We start from the raw sequence: 21148 nt of genomic DNA, 5'->3' as shown, positions 1-21148 counted from the left end.
GCTTAATGTATGGTGATGGGGTTTGGGTTAGTGCTATGCATGCATGAGTACGTACGCAATCTATATGGGTTTGGCCATCCATGCATGCATGAGATGTCCTTGCTAGAATAGAAGCATAACATGATTCGATTCCTTGGTATAAGAAAGTTATACTAATTAACAAGGTATGATCTTGTTCTAGATAGTAATTAATCTCAGATTCATAAGAATATATATATATAGTTATGACCCACAAAATTTGACGACAAACATACGCCTTTGACGAGTTTGTCAGTCAAAAACTCCTCCTGGTCTGTGTACGTCTCCAGTTACTCTCTGTGTGCGTCTCCAGTTACTCGTTGTTCTTACACTCCAGAGAGGAATGCTACACGTAAAGTCCATCCAAATCCAAAAGAGCAAGCAAAGGAGGAGGTCAAGGTTTTTATCTCTGACATTTAAAATTGATCGCAATGATATTTCTTTGCTAAAGTTGACATCCATATGTTGACTTAGACTTAACAGCATTCATTGTCCACAAAAAAGTTCCATAAACTAAACACGCTAATCAGTGGAAGGACTTCAAATCTTAAACTAAAAGCTATGACGCGAAGAGTTGCACTTCTCGCTGCATATTCTTCTTTTGATTTCACTAAACCTGGATCAAAATAATAAAAATAATAGATTAGCCCCATAGCTACAATGAAACCAAACAGAGAAAGATAGCGATCTAGAGAGAGAGGATATACCAGATAGTAAGAGGCACCATGCTGCAGAGGCTGGATGGTGACGCCGAACTCATCGGTGACAACGGGGTAGCCGGAGGAGTGGAGGAGGATGGCTTCCTCCCCAAACACCTCCCTCAGATTGAGTGTACTTGCGACTACATCAAATGCTAGCTCATTTATAAACACCGTATAGCTAGCCATATTGCCACTATTAAGTAAACCTACATTTCCAAATAGATAAATTAAGCAAAAGCACCATTAGTATCAGTGAGTACTTTAGTAATGCATGAGTTACTATTTATATCGGACGAAGTTGGTTTAATTTGAATGGAGCTCTTTTGAGGAAATCCCCAAGTTTAGAGAAAAAGTCTCCCGAATGTATTGATTCCATGCACACGGCCAATCTAGGGAAGAGCGCCCTAATGCGAAGACCAAAGCTAATAGCTCTTTTGTCGTGTGATGGAAGAGCAGAAGAGTTTGACCACCATCTTCTCAATCTTTTCAACGATGTACGCATGGATGTATATCTCCATGACATGACCACACAGCACGAGATTTGAGGCGCGCAGTTCAAACTCTTTTGGATATTTAGCTCTTTTTTTTGTCAAAGAATAGTTCGACCTCTCTATTACGTACCTAATTAATCTTTATCTAGGAATCACTTTATCAGCTAATCATAAAGAGTTTATGGACTTGCGTATTCATGTGTGGAAGTACTTAATAACTAAATATCTACGCATAGCTTGAACAAAATATTGCAGTTTCCGATACTTATATATATACTTAGTCATTGCTTTGCTTTAATGAGATAGACAAGAAAGAACAAACATCAAACTATAGGTGAGGAGAGAAGAAGAAATATATCATACCAAGTCACATACCTTGTATCTCATTGAACTGACCAGTAACACTTGAAGCAATAGCATGATCAATCGTAGCTGCACAAGCGACAGCATCATATCCATGGTGCACCTCCATCTGCTTAGCTTTCATCTCATCCTGATCTTCACTCTTGCACCACTCTTGCCCCATGACCTCTGCCAAAGCGAACCCATATCCATTTTTTGAACCCTGCGAATAAAAACTCTCACTACTATAATCCACAGAGCCATGGTAGCACATCTGTGACGCCATCGTCATCACATCCATAGGTAAGTTCGACGCCGGGGGCTTATCGGCCCTCGACGATCGATCGGACGAGGAAGATGGGGAGGATGATGAGGATGGCGTGGCAGTGGGTCGGCTCTGAGCTCGGGTGGTGGATTGGAGGTGGCGGTGCTTGTTCTTACTGCGGGACTTACGGTTTTGGAACCAGTAGAACACGTTGGCATCGCCGACGTGGCCGTATTCTTGGAGCTGAGCTCGGATCCTTCGGATCTCGTCGCGGGACGGATTCACCATGCCGGAGTTGAAGATGGCTTCTAGGATCTGGATTTGCTCCGGCTTCGGGTTCCACCTCGGCTTCGGCTCCGGGGTCCGCTCCTCACATCCTGGTAGAATATAAGACATGCAGTTTTCTTAAGCTTATCAATAGTGTAATAGCATGTCATGATGCCATGAGAGATGTAGATGTATATATACACACCTGAGGTGTATGGGCTATTAAAACCACCAGATAAGAGAGAGGATGTGTTGATGTCATGATGCTGCCATTGCTGGTGGGCATAGCATGGCTTGGACTTGAACAGGCTAGGCCAATGCCTGTTGGATGATGCCATGATGACTCTATGATGATGATGATGTAGAAGTGGGGGGGTTGAGATCTATATGTTACTCTGAATCTCTGATGAACTCCTATGGCTTCTGGTAGTGGATCCTCCCTCTCTTATAATAGCCTCACCTACCCCTTTATGTAACGTTATTATCTCAATTAATATAAAATGTATATATATATTTTTCATTCTTTCTTATAGATAGTAGGAAGGAACAGTTCCTCACCATCTCCCAGAGAAAGCAAGCAGAACTCAATAAACTACAACACGAAACACCTTCCAGGGGTGAAAAATAGCAACGGGTGGTATTATCCCATACCTCTCTTACAGTGGCATTAAATCCTATATGCTGATCCCCACGACTACAGTATACTGGAATTCCCTCGTATAAGAAGCAAGATGGGCACGAAAAAAAAAGACCATCTGCCTGGACTTAATTAGTACACAACTGAGAGAGAGAGAGAGAGAGAGAGAGAGAGAGAGAGAGAGAGAGAGAGAGGTGGTGATTAAGATTCACAATAAACAACAGCACAAGTTAGGTAAAGAAGGAAATTAAGATAGAGAGCAAAAGTACAAGATGTGTGTCTGTGTGTGTGTGTGAGAGAGGGAGAGGGAGAGGTTGCTATCTTAGTTTACCTTTTGTCTGCCACCTTTTCTACTGCTTGGATATTTCAACGAGAGGAGCCTCACGAGGTTCAGGTTCTCGTTTGGTTGGCTTCAAGTGGTGTAGTAAATGAGGAGATAGAGCTATAAGTGTGGTGGGATTATTATAATGGAAGGGGTTGTTGGAGGAGTAAATACGGGAGGTAGCGAGGTGGAAAGTTTAATTGGAAAGTCAAGAAGGCACGTAAAGGAATTTCGGTTGGAAAATGAGGGGGGGATGGGAGGTAGTAATTGGCATTGGGTTTATATCGGGCATGCATAGTGAAATGTGCTTAAAATGGATTGACTCGAGGGTTCTTCTTTTCCTTCTCTCTCTCTCTCTTTACATAAATAATATTGTTATATAATTATTATTGTTATCACACACTCCTCATCCTATAGAAAGAGTTTGCTAATTCCTGGGTAATTAATTTCTTTTAAATCAAACTGATAAGGGGATAGAAACGTAGCAAATTATTTATTTCTTAGGAGTTAGGATTATATACCTATATATATATATATATGTTATGCATCTCTTGTTCACCGGGGCCCTGCGTGACATAAATACAACAACATTCTTCGTTTAAATGCGTGCACCACGAGCAGATGGGGAGCCCAAAATCCATTGAGGTGTAAGGACTAAATCATAAAATCACTTAAGGGTAGGGTCTTAAATGAAATGTTTCTTACAAGAAAAGCTCAAGCCTTGGCCTGCTTTATTTATGGCCCAACCCATGCCCCTAAAATGTTTGTTCTCGGGCCTGAGCGGAAAGAGCCCACCATTTGGTTTTGGCAATTGGAAATGGAAGGGGAAAAATTACTGGAGCAAAGAGCGAGGAGTACTTCGCAAGGCGTCAGTGGCCGCGATCTCAATCAAGGATGCGTCTAAATCCTTCCCCAGGGCGTCGAAGTGATGGGATTAAAGGTTAACTGGTGAGCCAACTTTTTTTTTATGCAATTTTTTTTAGGCTCATCGGTTAGGATCTTTAGGTATAGTAGTGAATGCGTTAGGGAAATCGCTTGAACTTCTTTGATCGGAATTGTTTTTGTACTTCCGTAGATGTTTCTAGGGAAAATATCAAAGACAGGATCCAGTAATTTCTGCATTGAATTTCTTTTCAATTGCTAAGTATCTGTGAGTAAGATTCCATATATGTCATTTTCTTGTCGAGGTTTGCTTGCTCTTGGAATGTCCCACCGTAGTTAAGATTATTGAAGTACGGATTTACATTCTAAATTACAACTTCGAAATATGACAATTGTCTTTATATGTTAATGCAACTAAAATCACTGATTTACAAGGAGTTTGCAAGAGCTGACCATTGAATTCATCAGTTGTACATATCTCTCTAGCCGGTCGTGAAATTATGACTTTCCAGCTACTCTTACGTAGTAGAACCCTTGCCAACTGAAATCTATTTACTGGAACTGGAGAAAACATCTGATTCTCTTTTTCTGTTCTTTTTTCTCATTTGCTGTTTGTTATGGTAGACAATAACCTTTCTATTAGTTCTTTTGATCATGTGAAATAATAAGCAGCTACTTAGGGTAAAAGCAACTTGCCTTTGATCATTCAGGGTTGATGCTTGACGTTCCAGGTATGATCATTAAATTAAATATGAATAAGTTGCAAAAAGAAATATTGCATTATTTGTCCTGGTTATGAAAGATAATGATTGCACAATTTCTTTTATCATTCTCGACATTAAGATATCTCTATTTCGCAAAAAAAATCAGTTAACATTACTCAATTATAGAAAGTAAAAAGTTTCCATCCTAAAGAAAATGTACAATATTACAATCTATACATCTATCAAAACATAATAGCTACACATTGTCTTTGTTTTTCTTTAGACTTCACTATATTGATAAGCTGAAGCATTACTCATAGTCTATGTTGCATGTACTATAGGCTAACTAAAATTTGCTTGCCTTTACACACTCGGAATTGTCTTGTATTCTTCATTACGAGGAAGACAATAAGCTTTCCAAGTAGGTTATTCCAAGGTCTTCTAACTCTACAATTTCTTTTTCGTTCCCGACAATGTCTTGGACGTAATTGCTTCTCTTCCTTGCAGATAGTTCAGTATGAATCTCCTCATCTGTCTCCCTTGTCCTCATTCCTAGCTTCTTAGAATTGCAATTTATCTCAGTGCAATCCAACAGAGAGCCAACACTTGGGTCACTTTCTATGCCTTCTGTTTCCCTCTTCGTAGGGAAGTTTAGCTGAGCATGGGGGCCTCTCATTCTCAAAGCAGCTTTGTCATATGCAAGGGCAGCTTCTTCTGCAGTTTCAAAAGTTCCGAGCCAAACTCGCGCTCCTTTCCTTGATGCATCTCTTATTTCTGCTGCATACTTTCCCCAGGGTCTCCTCCTTACTCCCCTGTAATGCCTGGAAGCAACTTTTATTGCTGTTGGAGTTCTAGTCTCAGAAGATGAGCGTGTATGGTCTATGGAAGTTGTGGGTGAGAAATTCTTGTGGCTATTTGACAACATTATTCCATCGAGGAGCTCATTCCAGGCTTCCGCTCCCATGGATATCCATCTGCCAAGGCTTGGAAGCCTCTGTAAGAGTGCAACCTGTCCTTCCTCCCCTTTTGAGGTTGTTGTGGTGCTGATGGGATCATCATGAGAGCTGCAGCTCCTGAGGGCATCACCTGTGATGAAACTAGCCCAAACATTTTCAAGAATCTCTTCACGTGCTTCAGAATTGTGAGCTGTTATTGCCATGACCATTGTGCAAGTTGAGAAGTTTTCTTATGGTGGAGTAAACTGCAGAGAACTGGATAAGGGATGGTGGAGAGTTGATTGGGACGATGATATATACGGATGCCATAGTTGACCATCTCAAAGCTTAGGTTTACTTAGTGAACAGGGAAATCTGGATCAGAAAGGTTATGTAGCAAACACTCAAGTCATTCATCTCATTCAGCCTTCAGGTAACAATTAATCTTGTAATATGTTTTCGTTACTCATAAGATATGACGTTCTATTGCATGAATGTAGATTTCTAGAAGGGTAATGTGTACGTTATGTTACCCTCATCATTGAACATTTGATTACCATGAAATTCTTTTATCTTTTATTATCACTTATCAGAGAAGGATGCTATAGATTAATGTTTCCGGGAAGGATGTTGTCAATTGCTTCAAATGGTTATTACTTGTATTCTATTCTAATATCTGAAACCTAGTAGGAAAGCACTTGGAATGGGTAGAGGTTCTGTGTTTTTAAATTAATTTCCTTGTTATACGTTTTAGCACCACTTTGACATTCCAACAACAACATGGGTGGGTTGTTGCTGACTTTGAAAGGGAGTCTAAATTCAATGATGCTTTTGTGAAGGAACGTCTTGTTAGATATCAAACTTGACGAATAAAAGCTGATATTCTTAGATTTGCTGCAATCAGCATTACGCTTGCTTAAGCAAAACACTTACATTTGTAATGCAATGTCTTTTTCAGAAGTCAGCGCGTTGAAGCGATGGAGTTGCCGCCTCGGAGTTCAGAAAAGATTGTTTCGGAGTGTGTTCATTGTATTGTATCCTGGAAGCCCACTGTTTTCAATCTCAATGTTCAGTAAATCACAAGGAAATGAGGTGACGAGGAGTGATAATTTGTGGAAGTTTTTCTTGAGAGCTAAGTTTGGTAGCTATGGGAGTTTTGACTTTCGATTAGTGTGTGCCTTAGTAGAATAACTAGATTTTTATTTGTTTCTCCAGTTTGTTTAGAAATTAGTCAACTGATATTTTAATTTGAATAATATGTTTACCTTAGAAAAGGGAAAAGTTAAATTGCGAATAAAGCATGCGCAGTGGATCTGAAGCTAAGGCAGCAAGAACTTCCTGGAGTCGGAGATACTTGCAGCCCTAATTGAACTTCCGGAAACTTTATGTTTCACTCCCCGAATTTTTCAGTAATTATACATATTCTGTGCCTTATATTTAGGGCTTTATTTTCAGAAAACACCGTTAGTTCTTGAAAATTAAGCTGCGAAATGTAATTTTTCGTCGACTTTTTTTTGTCGTCAACCAATTGTAGGTTGCCAGAGTACCGTCTGCAGGAAATTCCTACACTGGGGCCGCAAGGAATCTGCCCCTCCCTCTGGATGCCAGAGAGGTTTCAAAGGTTTCGTTTTTTTCTGATCCAAAACCCATACAAGTTCAGAAGCAAAGAGAAGTGAATCGAATGCGTAAAAGTAAAGTCTCTCTAACACGTACAAGTAAACGAACAGTAAACCAAAACCCAACCTCCACTGTACTAGAAAAAAAAGAAAATTAGGGACTTCAAACAAACAAACAAACAAACAACCCCGTATACTTTTCCTTAATATTCTCTTTTATTCTCCATCACACCAAGTGCTTGCTACAATCCCTCCTAATCTCCCCCTTCTTCCCCTTCTTAATCCTAATCGTCCCCATCTTATCCATCCCAGCAGAGAAGGCCTGGAAAAACTTAGCCTTATCCCTCCCCAGCGCTTGCACGATAGGTCTCGTCCTGGGGTCGACGAACAGAGCCTGGTCCGTGGCCAATAGCCCCATCCTGGCCTCCAGGTTTCCGAAGTACATGTGGTCGAAGGAGAAGGGGGTTTGCACGTCGAATGGTGCAACCACGTCTTGGTTCCCACCATAGTAGGGGCAGTACATTTGCAAGGCCTTGAGGAGGCGTTGGTCCATGAAGGGGTCCGGCCGCTTCGTGCCTCGGAAGTCGTAGAGCCGGGCGACGAACTGGTCGCAGTGGGAGAAGCCGATGGTGTGGGCGCCGGAGAGGGCGACGAGGTCTTCTTTGGTGAGGCCCTTGGAGGTGAAGAGCCGGAGGAGCTCGTCCACTGTGGAGTTGGCGCGTGGAAGGTTGGGCCGGACTTTGTGGGCCAGGGAGACTTTGCTGTCTTTCCTACCCTTCTTTACTGCATAATATGGGCCCCCAGCCTGCGTGCATGCATTCATCTTTAATTAGCCCTAATTAACACCTTATGTTTTACTTTTTATTACCTCAAAAAGTACGTTAAAAAAACTACAATATACCTAATAATTTCTGAAGAAAAAGAAAATACTCTACTATTTATATAAATGAAAAATTAAAAAAAAAAAACCTAAAGTACTTTTCATCAAAATTATTTATAAGAGGGGCAACAATACAATCACAAAGGGAAGAGGGTTAATATTTATTTAACTTATATGTACGGTAATTACCAGTTAAGTGGAATGACCTCAAAATGCTTTTGGGGGCAATAATATCTAAAGTTGAGTAATTGGTACGGTACCCAATGATTGCTTAACATAACAAGTGGTTAATGAGTGCACGTAACACCTCTTCTATGATGTATTTGATTAACCCAATTATCCATTAGAAGGTGAGATATCTACACCTGGATTATATGACTATCGACTAGTTACGTGCTTTGCCATAGCAATGGGTTGAATCTAAAATTTAAAATTTGTTAAAACTATTATAAAATTTAAAAATAAAAAAGGAGAGAAAATTAACATTACCACGTAGTCATATTGGTAATAACATCCTAAGAGTTCTTTTAGTTCTATTTCTTTATTTTGTACTTAGAGAGAGTAATTTTCCCTCGGTCACTTAATATTAAACTTTACTCTCTAACAATTAAACACATCCTAAAATAAAAGTGGTACGTACACAGGAAAAAGAGAGGTGGGCCATATTGCACCCACCAAAGAATTGCCAGTTAAGGCACGACTCTCAGAGAAGCAGAAACAAACTGCCAACCTTATATAGAGACTTCCACAAGACAACTGGCACTAATTCACATGCAAGTCTCTCACTCTCTCTCTTTATATATAGATATATATATATATATTATATCGTCTGAGATGAGTTGATATTTGCTCTGATTTGGACAGACGAATGCATCCATCTATCCATAGATTATTTTGGCAATGATCGATCTGGCCCTGTCTTCTTCCAATAATCTAAAATGACTTACGAATCTCGAGAGCTTACTGCCACCTGGAAGGCTTAGCTACAAATAATCTGTTAACATGCATTATTAAGCTTAATTGTGAGGAAAACTAGGGCTTTGCTAAGTGGATGCCCTACGATGAACATGTGGGATCCACAACTCATGCAGGCCTCTATTTACATGACAGCAACTTGATTAACGCTGCCATCTGATTATAAAGTGTTAATTAAGTCATACTACAGGATTAATCGAGAACTGTTAACTGTTGTTGTAGTTATTTTTCTCAAGGATTCTTCATGTCAAGCAAAGTTAGTACTCGTATCATAATTCGTAATTTAAGAATAATAACATACCAGATGGACGAAGTCTCTGGCCGCAATGGCGAGGATATCGGCGCAAGACACCACGCCGGGACACTTGCCCTCGACGGCGGCCTTCGCCGCATTCACCGTGTCGAAACCCTCCGGCGCCAGGTTCTTGTTATCCTCCACATCCCGCTCCACCTTCGCCGGCCCCCCGCCGCGGACGCCGGCCGGGGTTGGCGAGATCAATATGGACGCGTCACAACCCTACAATTCACAGAAACGAGCGCGGACTTAATCCCTCCTCAGATGACCCAAACGCGTACGTTAGCAGTAAAAGCCCGATTATGCTAAATTACGACTACATTTGCAATTTTAACCCCCCCGTCAAATGTGACTATGTGAGTGAGTGAAGATAAGATCTATATTTGATCGTCGAAATGAGGATAGAATTAGGGTTACTTCGACGAAGCAGTCGTGGTAGAAGAGGCGAATGGTGGCGGGGCCGGAGGCCGGGGAATCCCGATAGCGCGCCGCGGTGACCGAGTACACGATCTGGTCGACCTGAGGGCAAACCTTGGAGTAGAAATCCAACGAGAGCTGGTGGCGAACAGGGGCTCTCCTTCTAGTAGTACTAGTAGTGACATTATTGCACTCTGCTATCCCAACAAGATATGAGACGAAATAGGAGAGGAATAAGAGAAGAAGAGAGAGATGGCGGATTAAGCTCGAAAAGCCTGGCATTGTAGAAGAAACACCACAAGAAACCAACGTCAATTAATGGAGATAATAACAACGTTCGTAGAGCCGAGTAAGAGGGAGAGTGAAACAAATTATTAAGGGGGGGGGGGGGGTTCTTTTGAGAGAATCTAATCATAATCTAACGCCCGTGAACGAAGAACATGGACGCAGGAAAGAGAGGGAGAGAAGTTAGTGGTCGTGTGTCTTGCGTGGACCAGTAGGAAACCGCCACGTATCGGGAGTAGGGGCGCTAGGAGCAGTTGGGTGAAGGAAATCTTTGTCGTTTGACGTTTAATATTCCAGTATACGCTGTCCATGATCGATTCACGGGCGCGCGTTGGGGTCTCTGCACTACTTGACGGCATTGAAGAATATTAGATCTTGGTCCATTTCTGCTAACGGGGATACGGCTTTGAATTTGCCTTGCAAAATTTATTCGATGAGCTTCTAATACTTGATACGTACTCCCTCTTCAGTGGTGTGATTAATTACAATGGTTAGGAAGAGAGGAGGAGAGCCGAGTTCTGTTGGCCGGCCTCGATCGGCGCATGCGTGTGAGAGACGAAAGTGGTCAGGCGACTTTTGTCGACTAGCTCTCGTTCGGTAGTGGGTAGTGGTTACAGTTTTGGAGACTTGGGGGAGAAGAAGCTCCCAGAATCCAGAGAAGAGAGAGGCAATAAATTATAATGGCCACCACGGGAACTGACATCGTCTTGTAGCTTCGTGACTCGGGCCGGATTTTTTGGGCCTAAACCTGGACCAAATCAGAGCTAGCTGAGCTTAGCGTATACTCACTCTCTATCTCTCTCCTCTTCAATCGCCCCCTCCTACTCTTCTTCTACTTTTCTTCCCTTATCCTTTGTTGCCTCCTCCCTCCCTTGGGCTGCCAACCCGATTGCCACAATTAAATTTCCCATTCCAAGGCTTGATGCCATCCGGAGGGTCTTCGATTGAGAATGTCAATGCTTGGATTGGACAATAATGCGATAAAGTATCAATTATAAGCACTGGAGAATGTCAGTAGATTTGTAAGGAGCAAGTCTCTCTCTCTCTCTCTCTCTCTTAGTTAAGATTGGTAAGTTGACAATGCTATATATGTGAACAGCAAGAGTCTTGGAAAAGGAAGAAAAATAAGAGGAAAGAAGAGAAACGGAAAACCAAAAACTATCACCTAAACCCTCCAAAAGAGTACGTGTGTTCTTCCCCATGCCCATTGTTGTTCAAACACACACATTGCGCATCAAATAAGTGCCCTTTCCATGCAAATTACATAGATTTGTGCTCATATTTGCTAATATGATTGTAAATGAGTCCTGATGAGATGATGTTGCAACCATAAAAAGATAAATCCGAGCCTCTTATTGTGATGAGAAATACATTCTCTTTCATGTCATATATCAATACATTATTAATAATAGTTATCCAAATGGGCTTTCTTACTCTTGCCAAACAGTCGAGTGTTTCGAGGAGTTGCAGCAATGCACTTCAAAACATGCAAACAACTTGCTGTACATGAACTTTATTAGGTGCTAATTAACCTTTAATGGCTTAATCCGGATTTGTTTTGTGTGGCCAAGAGCATACACCTAACTAGAGCCTAAACTAATCAGCTAATATAATTATATTGTAACACATTTCCAAATGAATATTAGAAATTTATGGAATTTTATCATTAAAAAAAGGCAGTGAATTCGGATCCGGATCGGTTCAGTGATTTAATGGGATCCGCTAACACCCCAAATGGGAACGGAATACACGAAGATAGATTCGACTCACGTTTGCAAATGTCAAGTGGGCTAATTAGAAGCCTATTGTAATATCAAGTGTGCGTAATGTATGCATAAGCACGATTACTTTCGATTATTATATGTTATCCTTCTCATGTGCTGTCTTTTACGCTTTCTTTACGTGTCTCTTTCCATAAGTAGAATGACTTGGATAATTAGGGTTCACTTTTAATGGACTATACGGATTAAATCTCTGTCTTACTCTAATTACAATTCTTAAAGACACACCTTCTCAACTATGCCTTTTTTCTCATACTCATTTATTTATTTATTTATTTATTTTTTCAATAAACTTAGACCCCTAAGTTGTTAGAAAACTATGGCCCATTAACAAAAAAAAAATAAAAAATAAATAAAAAGATAATTTCTTTTTTTTTTCTTTTTTCTCTCTAAAAATAAGAGTATAACTTATCACAATTTTAATCATCCGAAGTCACACGACTACTTATGGATAGTATATGTGAAAAATAAATAACAGCTCATGAATCAAAGTAAATAAAATATCTGAATTGTTAATATAATATCTCTGGTTGTTAAGTGTGAACAGAACCAATGCAGAAAGATCCACCAACAACTAATGCATATTATAATTCGTAGTAAGTAACTTCCCACTTTCACTTGGATCCAAGTAGATTGACATTTGGAACGCCAGGTGGGCCTGGAGCTATCAGCTTCAATTATTTGAGTAATTTTCTTTGATCTGCTGACTTGGTTGTTGCAGGTCCAATTAATTCTCGCCCACCAAGGTAAGTTTAGATGCTAGCCATTTATTTTCGAGTCGGTCTGGATGCATCGTTCAATGGATTCAACGATCATGATCACATTCAAAATTAAATGGATAGGGTTCATAAGATTAGAACGGGTACTGTCATAGAAGAAATTGATAGGCCCATAGATAAAACATCAAACTGGTTCTCTTGTCTCAGTGTCTGATTTGAGATACCTTATAGGGACCAAAGAACGGGCTATGAGGGCTAAATCCATGTTCTAGGATTCCCTCCAATCACAGTTGCAGGAATAACACCTCACATCACACATGGCAAAAGAATTGGAAATTTGTACTTAACACCCTGTTCTTTTCACTTTATATTAATTTTCGAATCGAACTTCTACGATTAGAATATACATACCAAAATAATTTACTAAAATAAAAAGAAAAGCATATACCCAAGCTAAGAGAGTTAAAAATAGAGGATATTAGAGGAGAAAATAAAATATATTGTGTCTTAGAAAAAAAAGAAAAAGAAAAAGATAGGAGTAATTTAATATCTTAGAAAATAATAGTATACGGTGACGAAATATATCTACTTCCTACATAGTGTTAGTGCTAATATAGCCCTGTTTGCAAATATTAAAACTTCAGGGTGTAAATCGTAAATAGGTGAAATATGCAACTTTCCTTGCAGAATATGTGCAAAGGGTGTTCCGATTCCAAATCCAACAGCAAATCTCAAAACATCATCATCCCAGATGGAGTCCCCACCACCGTTCACCAGCCCACAGATTCCTCAAACCCCAACGAACTTATCATTCTCGCTTAGCTCATCGCTTTCATCACCCCGCCTCCATTTCTTATTCCAAAACCCAATCCCTATCGCCACCTATTTGATAAGAGCGAAGCCTTCTCTCCCCGCAAGATCTTCTTCCCTATATAAGCACGAGGTGATGCTCCCGCTCCGATTCAAAAGCCACTTCCTACGCATCTGTAATCCCAAAGGTGTCCAACCCAGTTCGTATTTTTCCCTTGTGAATTCCTCTGTAGGTCGGTTCGTTGCAATGGCGGCGTATAGCAAATTTACAGGGCAGTCGCAGAGATTACTCTTTCGCCAGCTCTTTGAGAAGGAGTCTTTCACCTACACATACCTCTTGGCTGATGTTGGCCATCCCGAGAAGCCTGCTGTGGTGAGGATTAGAATTATAAATTGTCTAAGAACTCATTTGGGTTCACGATGATTCGTCTCTTTTGTCTGATAATCTGGCTATTTGATGTGGAAATGCCGAAATTTTTAGTGCAATTTTGTTTGTTTGGGTTAAGATAAGGAATACCCAATACAGTAGAGTAGTTTATGCCTGCGATGAAACTGGCAATGTCGGTCTTGGGCTCTGTTAATTTACTTTTCTCTTTGGTTGCAGTTGGTTGACCCAGTTGATAAAACAGTTGAGAGAGATCTAAATCTTGCTAAGGAATTGGGTTTGAAGCTCATTTATGCCGTGAATACTCATGTCCATGCCGATCATATCACAGGAACAGGCTTGATAAAGGTAAGCTATTTATTTTTTTATAATAAGGATGCCACATTACTATTTGATTCAGAACTTAGTAGTGGTGATTGTGATACCAGAAACAGAAGTTTGCTGTTTTTTTTTCTCTCTTTCTCTTCTCAATGGCTATTTGTTCGTTTTATAACATGATGAACTTATCTTCTGTAATAATGGCCATCATTCTCAGAGGAAGCTGCCAGGTGTGAAGTCCGTCCTTTCGAAGGCTAACGATGCGAAAGCAGACCATTTTGTTGAGCATGGTGATAGATTATATTTTGGTGATCTTTTTCTGGAGGTAGAGCAACACTACTCTGAAAATACTTGAAAATTTTGGAGTTTTCAATATCGTTTTTTACCTTTTAAATCAGATAATGTTGTAAAGCGTAAAAGAGCGAATATTGTTGAACAAATAGAACAGATACGTGCATAACTCTGTTTGCTTAATCTCCTCTTCTCACTTCAATTGCAGGTGCGTGCTACTCCTGGTCATACTGTGGGTTGTGTGACATATGTAACAGGAGATGGGCCTGATCAGCCGAATCCAAGAATGGCTTTCACAGGTGATGCATTACTTATACGTGGCTGTGGAAGGACGGATTTTCAGGTAAAGTTATCGACAATTTATCGTTTTCAAGAGTTTTCTGCTTTGTTTAGAAGAATATCATGATATGTATGAAAAGGTTTTTATGATTACAATTATACAAAGCCTTGCATCTCCCAGGGAATTTTGGGTGTTCTTGTTTCTTTAATATTGTATAGTGTGGACTGCTCATTGTTACTATTTACGATTGTATAGTTGTTGTAAGTTTGATTCGTCGGTAACTTTGAACTGGTATCTGCATCTACCTCTCTTCCAAAAATATTATTTTGAGAAATGTAAATGGTGTTGCAGGGTGGAAGTGCACATCAGCTGTACAATTCGGTGCATTCACAGGCAAGCCGATGAGATTTGCTAACCAATTTTAGTGTCAGAAAGGCAGGTTGTTCTTATATCATCCGCGCACTGACATCTAATTTGTATGATTTCAGATATTCACACTGCCGAAGGAAACTTTGCTGTATCCTGGTCATGACTACAAGGGTTTCTCAGTAAGTAACTTCCTTGGCATCTTAACTTCATTACCTTAGTTATTAGCTACTACAACAGCAAGCTATTCTATTTTCAGGTTACTACAGTTGGAGAAGAGGTGCTATATAACACTCGGCTGACAAAGGATGAGGTAATTGCCTTCAAATATTCAATGATATAATATAATCATTTCTTTTGTCTACCTATTTCCTTATAAATATTTTATTTTGGTCATCTCTTTTGTAGGAAACATTCAAGAACATCATGGAAAGTAAGGGATCATACAATTATCATATGAATTACAATAACCATCTTATTCACCGTGATGCCAAATTATGAGCAATTATAATTAGTTCTCCTCGTCATCCTTCCGCAGACTTAAACTTGCCTTATCCGAAGATGATTGATATAGCTGTGCCAGCAAATAGAGTCTGTGGGCTGCAAGATTCACCTGCAAAAGCTGGAGCTTGACCAATGAGTAGCAACTGGTGTTCCAATTACACTGCTATAAGGGCAGCAGTCTTTGGTGCATATGTATCATTTGGTGGCACTGTAGGATTGAGTTGCTGCAAAGTGGTCATCATATATTTTCAGATCTTTAGTTTGTACTTGATAAATAAAACATCTGCAACTATGTAATCTTTTATGTTATAAGCTCTGGTCAGCTCTCGCTGACTTGCTGTGTGTTTGCGCCGCATCTTCTTTATGTGATGTTATCACAGAGAGTTTTCTACCTGCAGTCAGCTCTGCTGACTTCACTTTGTATGTCTACTTTGTCTTCTATATGAAAGTAAGATGACTTCATGTTCTTCCAAGTGTTTGTTGCGAACCAACTGCTTTGTTTGCTGTCAGTGTTAATTAGCAACTATGAAAATTGATACTCAGGTCATGTTCATAAACTATTAGCTCCAGTTTGGATTATCATTTTTTTCTATAATAGATTAGAAAATACACACTAAATTATTCCTACTCTACTCTAGATTAGGAATATTATTTAAATTATTACACGCATAAATCGGGTTATAATTTTATCCTTGATTTAATTATAATTATATATTAAATTAAGAGTAATTAAATTATTTTTTACTTCTTATTTATAGTTTACCTAACTTTATGTCATATAGGTGGTAAATTTATCTTACGGAGTCTTATGAATAATAAGATTTCAGAAGCCTAATAGAAAATAACGTAACCTTAAATTAAGAATTGTATAACTAAGGCAACACTTTCAGTCAGCAGCTATTAGTATCTACTCTCTGTTATAATTAAGAGTAACCAGTGAATGCTTCGAAATTTTTTCTAAGTATTTCGACTTTAAAAAATGCAAAATAAACAACTTGGAGGGGGGTATTTGTAAATATGAAACTGCAAAGGGTATAATTGAAAAATCGCTTATATTAGAGAAAAAAGTTATATTTCTAATTAGGCCTTGGGCCTTGGGCCTTAGTCCGCTTTGTATACCATTAGGGGTTCAACCGAGAACACCATCTACCTATAAATACCCTAAATACCTCTCTACTTCGGCCGCCATTCGCTTTGAAGAGATCTCTAGGGTTTGGAGATCTCAAGATGGTGGCGTTTAGGGTGAGCTCCTGCCTTCCCTCCCCTGTTCATCGGTTCTTCGTTTCGATCCGTAGTGCTCCAATCCTACGGGTCTGCCGATTTAATTGGATTCTTTCGTTCTTGCGCAGTTTCATCAGTACCAGGTTGTCGGGAGAGGTCTCCCGACGGAGAGCGATGAACAGCCGAAGATTTATCGGATGAAGCTGTGGGCGACCAACGAGGTCCGCGCCAAATCCAAGTTTTGGTAGGATCCCGAGAGACTCGAATTCGATGTTTCTTTGCCTATTTTTAGATTGATTTTTTTTGTTTTGATTGGTTGCTGAAATGTGTTTAGGTACTTCCTGAGGAAGCTTAAGAAGGTGAAGAAGAGCAATGGGCAAGTGTTGGCGATCAATGAGGTTGTTCCTTCTTACCCTTGATCAATATAGATAGTGATGTATTCGTGAAATTGGAGTTTGTTGTACGTAAAGAGTGGTGTTCTTATAAGGACATGAGCCTAAAACGGCAAATGATACCATACTCCAGTTGGACGGTCTTGATGGATGTTGTCATCTTCTTTCTCTTTGCTTTTTTCTCTCTTTAATAACTTTTGCTGGTCAATATAGAAAGTCTTAAGTGCAACTTCTTGGATCCAAATTTATTGCCTAAAGGAGTGAGAAGAGAGAAGAATGGAAATCATTTCGTAATTAAAGAACCACTTCATGTATTTGAAGTGTAAATGACATTCACTTGATAGTGAAGAGTATAGCCATGATTGCAACCTTGTAGCTACTAGTGAAATCGAAAACTTTTTACAGAGACACTTTGAGCTCTTCTTATAGGCTATGTAGTTTGTTAAAGTAGAATACTGTCGTCTACTTTTGTTTTAGCTTTTTAGTTAGCTTTTGGTAACCAGTACCTATGGAAGGCTTTCCACAAGAACATTAATCAACGGACATATAAGTAGAATTAGAATTAAGCACACAATCAGTGGGAAATATGGATATATTTACATTTATACAATTTATTTGCTGACTAGTTTGTTTCTCTTTAATGAATGTCTTTTCCTTAATTTCTGCTTTCTTATTTTTGTATTTTAAGACTACTTATTAGCATTACTGTGCAGATTTTCGAGAGAAAACCAACTAAGATAAAGAACTATGGCATTTGGCTCCGTTATCAGAGCAGAACAGGCTACCACAATATGTACAAGGAATATCGTGATACTACTCTGAATGGTGCTGTTGAGCATATGTATAATGAGATGGCTTCTCGTCACCGCGTAAGATCTCATTGCATACAAATCATTAAAACAGCTACAATTCCTGCTAAGTTATGCAAAAGAGAGAGCACCAAGCAATTCCATGATTCCAAAATCAAGTTCCCTCTGGTATTTAAGAAGGTCAGACCACCAACAAGGAAGCTTAAAACCACATTTAAGGCAACAAGGCCAAATATGTTTATGTGATGCGTTCATCTTGCCTTTTCCCTATAAGAGTGACCAGTTTTGTTGAATTTGGAAGTTTGTATAAGACTAAAAAATCTGATGTTCTTAATATCCTCTGGGGATCTTTATTTAGTGAAGTTTTGAACTATTTCATTGTTGTGAAATTTTTGGTTGGCTGTCTTCATTGATTTTACTGATGATGTGCAGCATAGTATTGTTTTATTGAAAGAGGCACCTGTTGCTTAAATCAGTTTAAGTGCAAGTTACGGTAATCTGTAGTTCCGAGAGTCGCATGCATCATGGAGTGATTTAAATCGAACTTTTCTTCCTTTCTTATGAATAGGTCATAATAGAAAGGCAACTTTGCCAAGGCTACCAATGTTAATTTGGTTTCCTTTTTTTCCCTGTTGCCTACATTACTTGGCTATTGGGTGCTTCAGTTCCATTGACCTGCTTGTTTGGTTTATGGGATACATCCTCGCCTACATCTAATATAGGACATGGAAGTAGCTTTTTGTAGTAGATAGCCTGTCTGATACTGGTGTTCAGTTGCAAGTGCTATTGGTAAGTACAAGTAAAAAAATTTCACTTATTTATGTAAAAGTGTTCATCTAAGCTGGCATTTTGCTAGTTGTTGATAACCTTGGTTAGAGAAACATAAATCTTGCGTGAGATACGCAACTGATAGGATGTAATTTACTTTCTCAATGATATTCCTTGACTTCTTACTTTCTGTCTCTTCTGTTTTGCTGTTGCAAAAATTCAGCAATTTCCATCCTGAGTTTTGTAGAAATTATTATTACTTTTGGAAGTTTCTAGTTTTGTAGAAATTATTCAGTTACCTACTCTTCCCTGCTAAGTTGGCACATAATGTAAGCTTGTGCAACTTTAATTTTTTTGTTATTATCCTATGTTGGTGTATATAGCTCTGTGGTGAAGTGTCATGTGTCCTATACTCCCTTTTACATTGGAGTGCTTCCTTCACCATTAGTGCTAAATGCTACTTTCTAGGACAACCTATGTTTTCCTTTTTAACTTCTTTACCTTCTGATCTTCTGGTTTATGAGGTGCCCGACTATAAATCCATGCAGATCTTTTTCAGAAATAAAATAAAGTAAACCTATGCAGATGCGAAATCTCATTAGAAAGTCATCTTCTACGGGACAAAGGGATCTTGTCTCACTGTTTTTTTTTTTCTATATTCTGTTGCTTATTCCACTATACTTTGGTGAATCTGCCCTTTAGTTTTGCATAGTTGGGTCTGTGTGATGCCCATGATTAGATCATGGATAGTTTTATGATTCTCGAAGATTTAATAGAATGAAGTCGTACAGTTTTTAAGCTCACAGGAGAGAGAAATGTGGCCCTGATTTTGATTGTACTTATTAAAAGTTGAATCTAGGTGTAAAAAGTAACGAAGCTATCAGTATACTATGACTGTTCATTGCATTCAAGGAAGGAGTTGGACATAACCAGTAAGAACAGCAATAGCCAATATGACCAGTGGTGGGACGAGAACAAATGCTCCAATTGTTGCGAAGAAAACTGAATCATTTCGCCGAGACACTTCGTTCAGGTAGGCCTGTCGCTTGATGTTTCTTCGCTGCGACACCGTCAAGGATTTCAGGCTTTCTTTGAGCCTTTTACCTAATGGAAGGGTGAATTCACCATCTCTGTCACCGATCAGCGCCGATAGTTGCTCGCGGATGGTAGGCCTTTGAGGTTCTGCATCACTCTGGTAACCTGGTGACGAAGTCTGCCAAAGTTAATTTGGTTTCAGATGCTGGTCGTGCAAATAGACAGTTTTAAGGGCTTCTGAAATTTGAACAATGTCTGGATGCAGACTTACCACTGCCAATAGAGCTCGAAGATGACAGTTGCTCCAGGAGATCCAGCTGTGTGCGTGCAGAGGATACTTAGAAGCACAAGCAAGGCATCAGTTCTTAACCTACTGATAACAAGGTAAAGGGAAGACTGGCTGAAATTTTAGAGCTTCTTGAACACAGGAAGGATGAAAGTGTATACATACTTGCCGGTGTACGATGAAGCTACCATGTTAATGAAGGTTGTGAATAACTTTCCACGAGAATACAAGCAAATAATGGACTAAACAAGGTATCTTACCATTTTGTTTTCTATTATAGAAAAGTTTGGGCACTACGTAATGACTCAAAAAGTAATTGAAAACCACTTAATTTGGTGTTATTGTTCTTCAGTTTCCGTTCCAACGAAGTCCTCTAATCTTTATATACGATCATTTCTACTGATGAATTTGTCACAACACATGGTATGTGATCATGAAGGAGATTTCAATCAAAAGAAAGTTGAGTGCCTGATCTTTCGGAGAATTAAATGACATAGAATTGAATAGACAAAGTGCTAACTGAAGGTTAGAATCTGTACCATTTAGACTGGATTCTTCTGTCACACCTTCCTCTGTTTCAGCTGCTTTGCAGAAACAAAGATGCCTCTCTGAGCTCGTGGGCTTAACCAGTATTCGGCAGTTCCTCCCTGGGAATTTCTCAATAGCCTGGATCCCGAGGGGAGCGCCTGGGAGAGAAGAGGAGGGTCGGAAGCTCCACGCCATGGATTCTCTTGGGATCTAGGAGGACTTCCAAATGTTTCTTTTGAGTAGGAGTTTTGGAGTCCTCTGTCTTTGGACCACAGAATGGCAGAAGAGGAGCACCACAAGTAAATGTTTCCAAGGTTGTTGTGGCTCCTGGAGTTCGCCCATTTGATGTCTATAATTGGGCTTGTTCTGGCCTGCAGGCCCTTTCGGTAGCGCTGTCAAAATAATTGAGTCGGGTTTGAGTTCGGCTAGCTAAGATTTAATTAAACTCGGACCGTTGATCAGGTAAGTGAGAGTTGAATCTAATTTCAAACCAAGCTTGATCTGAAGCCAGTTCTACCCAGGCCCCTACCACAAGCTTTTGTGCTCACGGATCTCCACACCTTATTGAGATCTCTAATTGACTTTGTTTAAGCTCAAGCTCAAACTAGCTTGAATTGAGAGTG

The 21148-nt window shown here is 39.6% G+C and overlaps 6 protein-coding genes across 8 annotated transcripts; 2 read left to right on the top strand and 4 right to left on the bottom strand.

The window, feature by feature from the left end:
* Nucleotides 1-243: 243 nt before the first annotated feature.
* On the bottom strand, nt 244-2750 carry LOC140764658 (WUSCHEL-related homeobox 9-like). Of its 2 annotated transcripts, XM_073103347.1 has the most exons (5): nt 2290-2750; nt 2006-2194; nt 1586-1741; nt 726-925; nt 244-634 (listed from the first exon to the last, which is right to left on the bottom strand). In XM_073103347.1, the coding sequence occupies exons 1-5, from the start codon at nt 2420-2422 to the stop codon at nt 629-631; spliced, it is 684 nt and encodes a 227-aa protein (XP_072959448.1). In that variant the 5' UTR covers nt 2423-2750; the 3' UTR covers nt 244-628. The 2 variants fall into 2 exon arrangements, with proteins under 2 accessions (XP_072959448.1, XP_072959439.1); XM_073103338.1 differs by having other exon boundaries at nt 1586-2194; nt 2290-2741.
* A 1251-nt stretch (nt 2751-4001) lies between these two features.
* On the bottom strand, nt 4002-5991 carry LOC140763058 (ethylene-responsive transcription factor 1B-like). The gene has a single exon (XM_073101095.1). The coding sequence runs from the start codon at nt 5792-5794 to the stop codon at nt 5024-5026; it is 771 nt and encodes a 256-aa protein (XP_072957196.1). The 5' UTR covers nt 5795-5991; the 3' UTR covers nt 4002-5023.
* Nucleotides 5992-7217: 1226 nt separating this feature from the next.
* Nucleotides 7218-10124, bottom strand: LOC140762324 (peroxidase 19). The gene is made up of 3 exons (XM_073100060.1): nt 9748-10124; nt 9337-9552; nt 7218-7985 (listed from the first exon to the last, which is right to left on the bottom strand). Exons 1-3 carry the CDS (start codon nt 10027-10029, stop codon nt 7407-7409), a joined length of 1077 nt encoding a protein of 358 aa, XP_072956161.1. The 5' UTR covers nt 10030-10124; the 3' UTR covers nt 7218-7406.
* Nucleotides 10125-13325: 3201 nt separating this feature from the next.
* LOC140760547 (persulfide dioxygenase ETHE1 homolog, mitochondrial-like) lies at nt 13326-15959 on the top strand. The gene is made up of 10 exons (XM_073097551.1): nt 13326-13475; nt 13576-13715; nt 13947-14075; nt 14263-14370; nt 14545-14679; nt 14968-15009; nt 15105-15164; nt 15242-15295; nt 15391-15415; nt 15521-15959. Exons 2-10 carry the CDS (start codon nt 13590-13592, stop codon nt 15613-15615), a joined length of 774 nt encoding a protein of 257 aa, XP_072953652.1. The 5' UTR covers nt 13326-13475; nt 13576-13589; the 3' UTR covers nt 15616-15959.
* Nucleotides 15960-16612: 653 nt separating this feature from the next.
* On the top strand, nt 16613-18281 carry LOC140762865 (large ribosomal subunit protein eL20). Its single transcript, XM_073100842.1, has 4 exons — nt 16613-16728; nt 16836-16951; nt 17042-17105; nt 17813-18281. Exons 1-4 carry the CDS (start codon nt 16714-16716, stop codon nt 18152-18154), a joined length of 537 nt encoding a protein of 178 aa, XP_072956943.1. The 5' UTR covers nt 16613-16713; the 3' UTR covers nt 18155-18281.
* Nucleotides 18282-19554: 1273 nt separating this feature from the next.
* On the bottom strand, nt 19555-20825 carry LOC140762853 (uncharacterized). Of its 2 annotated transcripts, XM_073100827.1 has the most exons (3): nt 20537-20825; nt 19983-20048; nt 19555-19876 (listed from the first exon to the last, which is right to left on the bottom strand). In XM_073100827.1, the coding sequence occupies exons 1-3, from the start codon at nt 20718-20720 to the stop codon at nt 19584-19586; spliced, it is 543 nt and encodes a 180-aa protein (XP_072956928.1). In that variant the 5' UTR covers nt 20721-20825; the 3' UTR covers nt 19555-19583. The 2 variants fall into 2 exon arrangements, 1 of the variants encoding a protein (XP_072956928.1); XR_012104763.1 differs by having other exon boundaries at nt 19734-19889; nt 19983-20668.
* Between the last annotated feature and the right edge of the window lie 323 nt (nt 20826-21148).

The sequence above is a fragment of the Typha angustifolia genome, chromosome 1 (assembly GCF_048772165.1).
Source record: "Typha angustifolia cultivar Huaian chromosome 1, ASM4877216v1, whole genome shotgun sequence".
Classification (NCBI taxonomy): domain Eukaryota; kingdom Viridiplantae; phylum Streptophyta; class Magnoliopsida; order Poales; family Typhaceae; genus Typha; species Typha angustifolia.
This window is presented reverse-complemented; position numbering and strand designations above follow the sequence as displayed.

What these genes read in the sequence shown, in the direction of transcription:
- LOC140763058 (XM_073101095.1), bottom strand. Translation starts at nt 5,794, where the DNA reads ATGGTCATGGCAATAACAGCTCACAATTCTGAAGCACGTGAAGAGATT.
- LOC140762853 (XM_073100827.1), bottom strand. Translation starts at nt 20,720, where the DNA reads ATGGCGTGGAGCTTCCGACCCTCCTCTTCTCTCCCAGGCGCTCCCCTC. An exon ending in AGAAGAATCCAGTCTAAATG is followed by an intron (nt 20,049 to 20,536) that starts GTACAGATTCTA and finishes TGTGCTTCTAAG; the next exon opens with TATCCTCTGCACGCACACAG. An exon ending in TTCGAGCTCTATTGGCAGTG is followed by an intron (nt 19,877 to 19,982) that starts GTAAGTCTGCAT and finishes CTTCGTCACCAG; the next exon opens with GTTACCAGAGTGATGCAGAA.
- LOC140764658 (XM_073103338.1), bottom strand. Translation starts at nt 2,422, where the DNA reads ATGGCATCATCCAACAGGCATTGGCCTAGCCTGTTCAAGTCCAAGCCA. An exon ending in TAATAGCCCATACACCTCAG is followed by an intron (nt 2,195 to 2,289) that starts GTGTGTATATAT and finishes ATATTCTACCAG; the next exon opens with GATGTGAGGAGCGGACCCCG. An exon ending in TCAGTTCAATGAGATACAAG is followed by an intron (nt 926 to 1,585) that starts GTATGTGACTTG and finishes TTGGAAATGTAG; the next exon opens with GTTTACTTAATAGTGGCAAT.
- LOC140760547 (XM_073097551.1), top strand. Translation starts at nt 13,590, where the DNA reads ATGGCGGCGTATAGCAAATTTACAGGGCAGTCGCAGAGATTACTCTTT. An exon ending in ATCCCGAGAAGCCTGCTGTG is followed by an intron (nt 13,716 to 13,946) that starts GTGAGGATTAGA and finishes CTTTGGTTGCAG; the next exon opens with TTGGTTGACCCAGTTGATAA. An exon ending in GTGGAAGGACGGATTTTCAG is followed by an intron (nt 14,680 to 14,967) that starts GTAAAGTTATCG and finishes ATGGTGTTGCAG; the next exon opens with GGTGGAAGTGCACATCAGCT.
- LOC140762865 (XM_073100842.1), top strand. An exon ending in CGCGCCAAATCCAAGTTTTG is followed by an intron (nt 16,952 to 17,041) that starts GTAGGATCCCGA and finishes AAATGTGTTTAG; the next exon opens with GTACTTCCTGAGGAAGCTTA. An exon ending in AAGTGTTGGCGATCAATGAG is followed by an intron (nt 17,106 to 17,812) that starts GTTGTTCCTTCT and finishes ATTACTGTGCAG; the next exon opens with ATTTTCGAGAGAAAACCAAC.
- LOC140762324 (XM_073100060.1), bottom strand. Translation starts at nt 10,029, where the DNA reads ATGCCAGGCTTTTCGAGCTTAATCCGCCATCTCTCTCTTCTTCTCTTA. An exon ending in ACCACGACTGCTTCGTCGAA is followed by an intron (nt 9,553 to 9,747) that starts GTAACCCTAATT and finishes TGTGAATTGTAG; the next exon opens with GGTTGTGACGCGTCCATATT. An exon ending in CCAGAGACTTCGTCCATCTG is followed by an intron (nt 7,986 to 9,336) that starts GTATGTTATTAT and finishes GCATGCACGCAG; the next exon opens with GCTGGGGGCCCATATTATGC.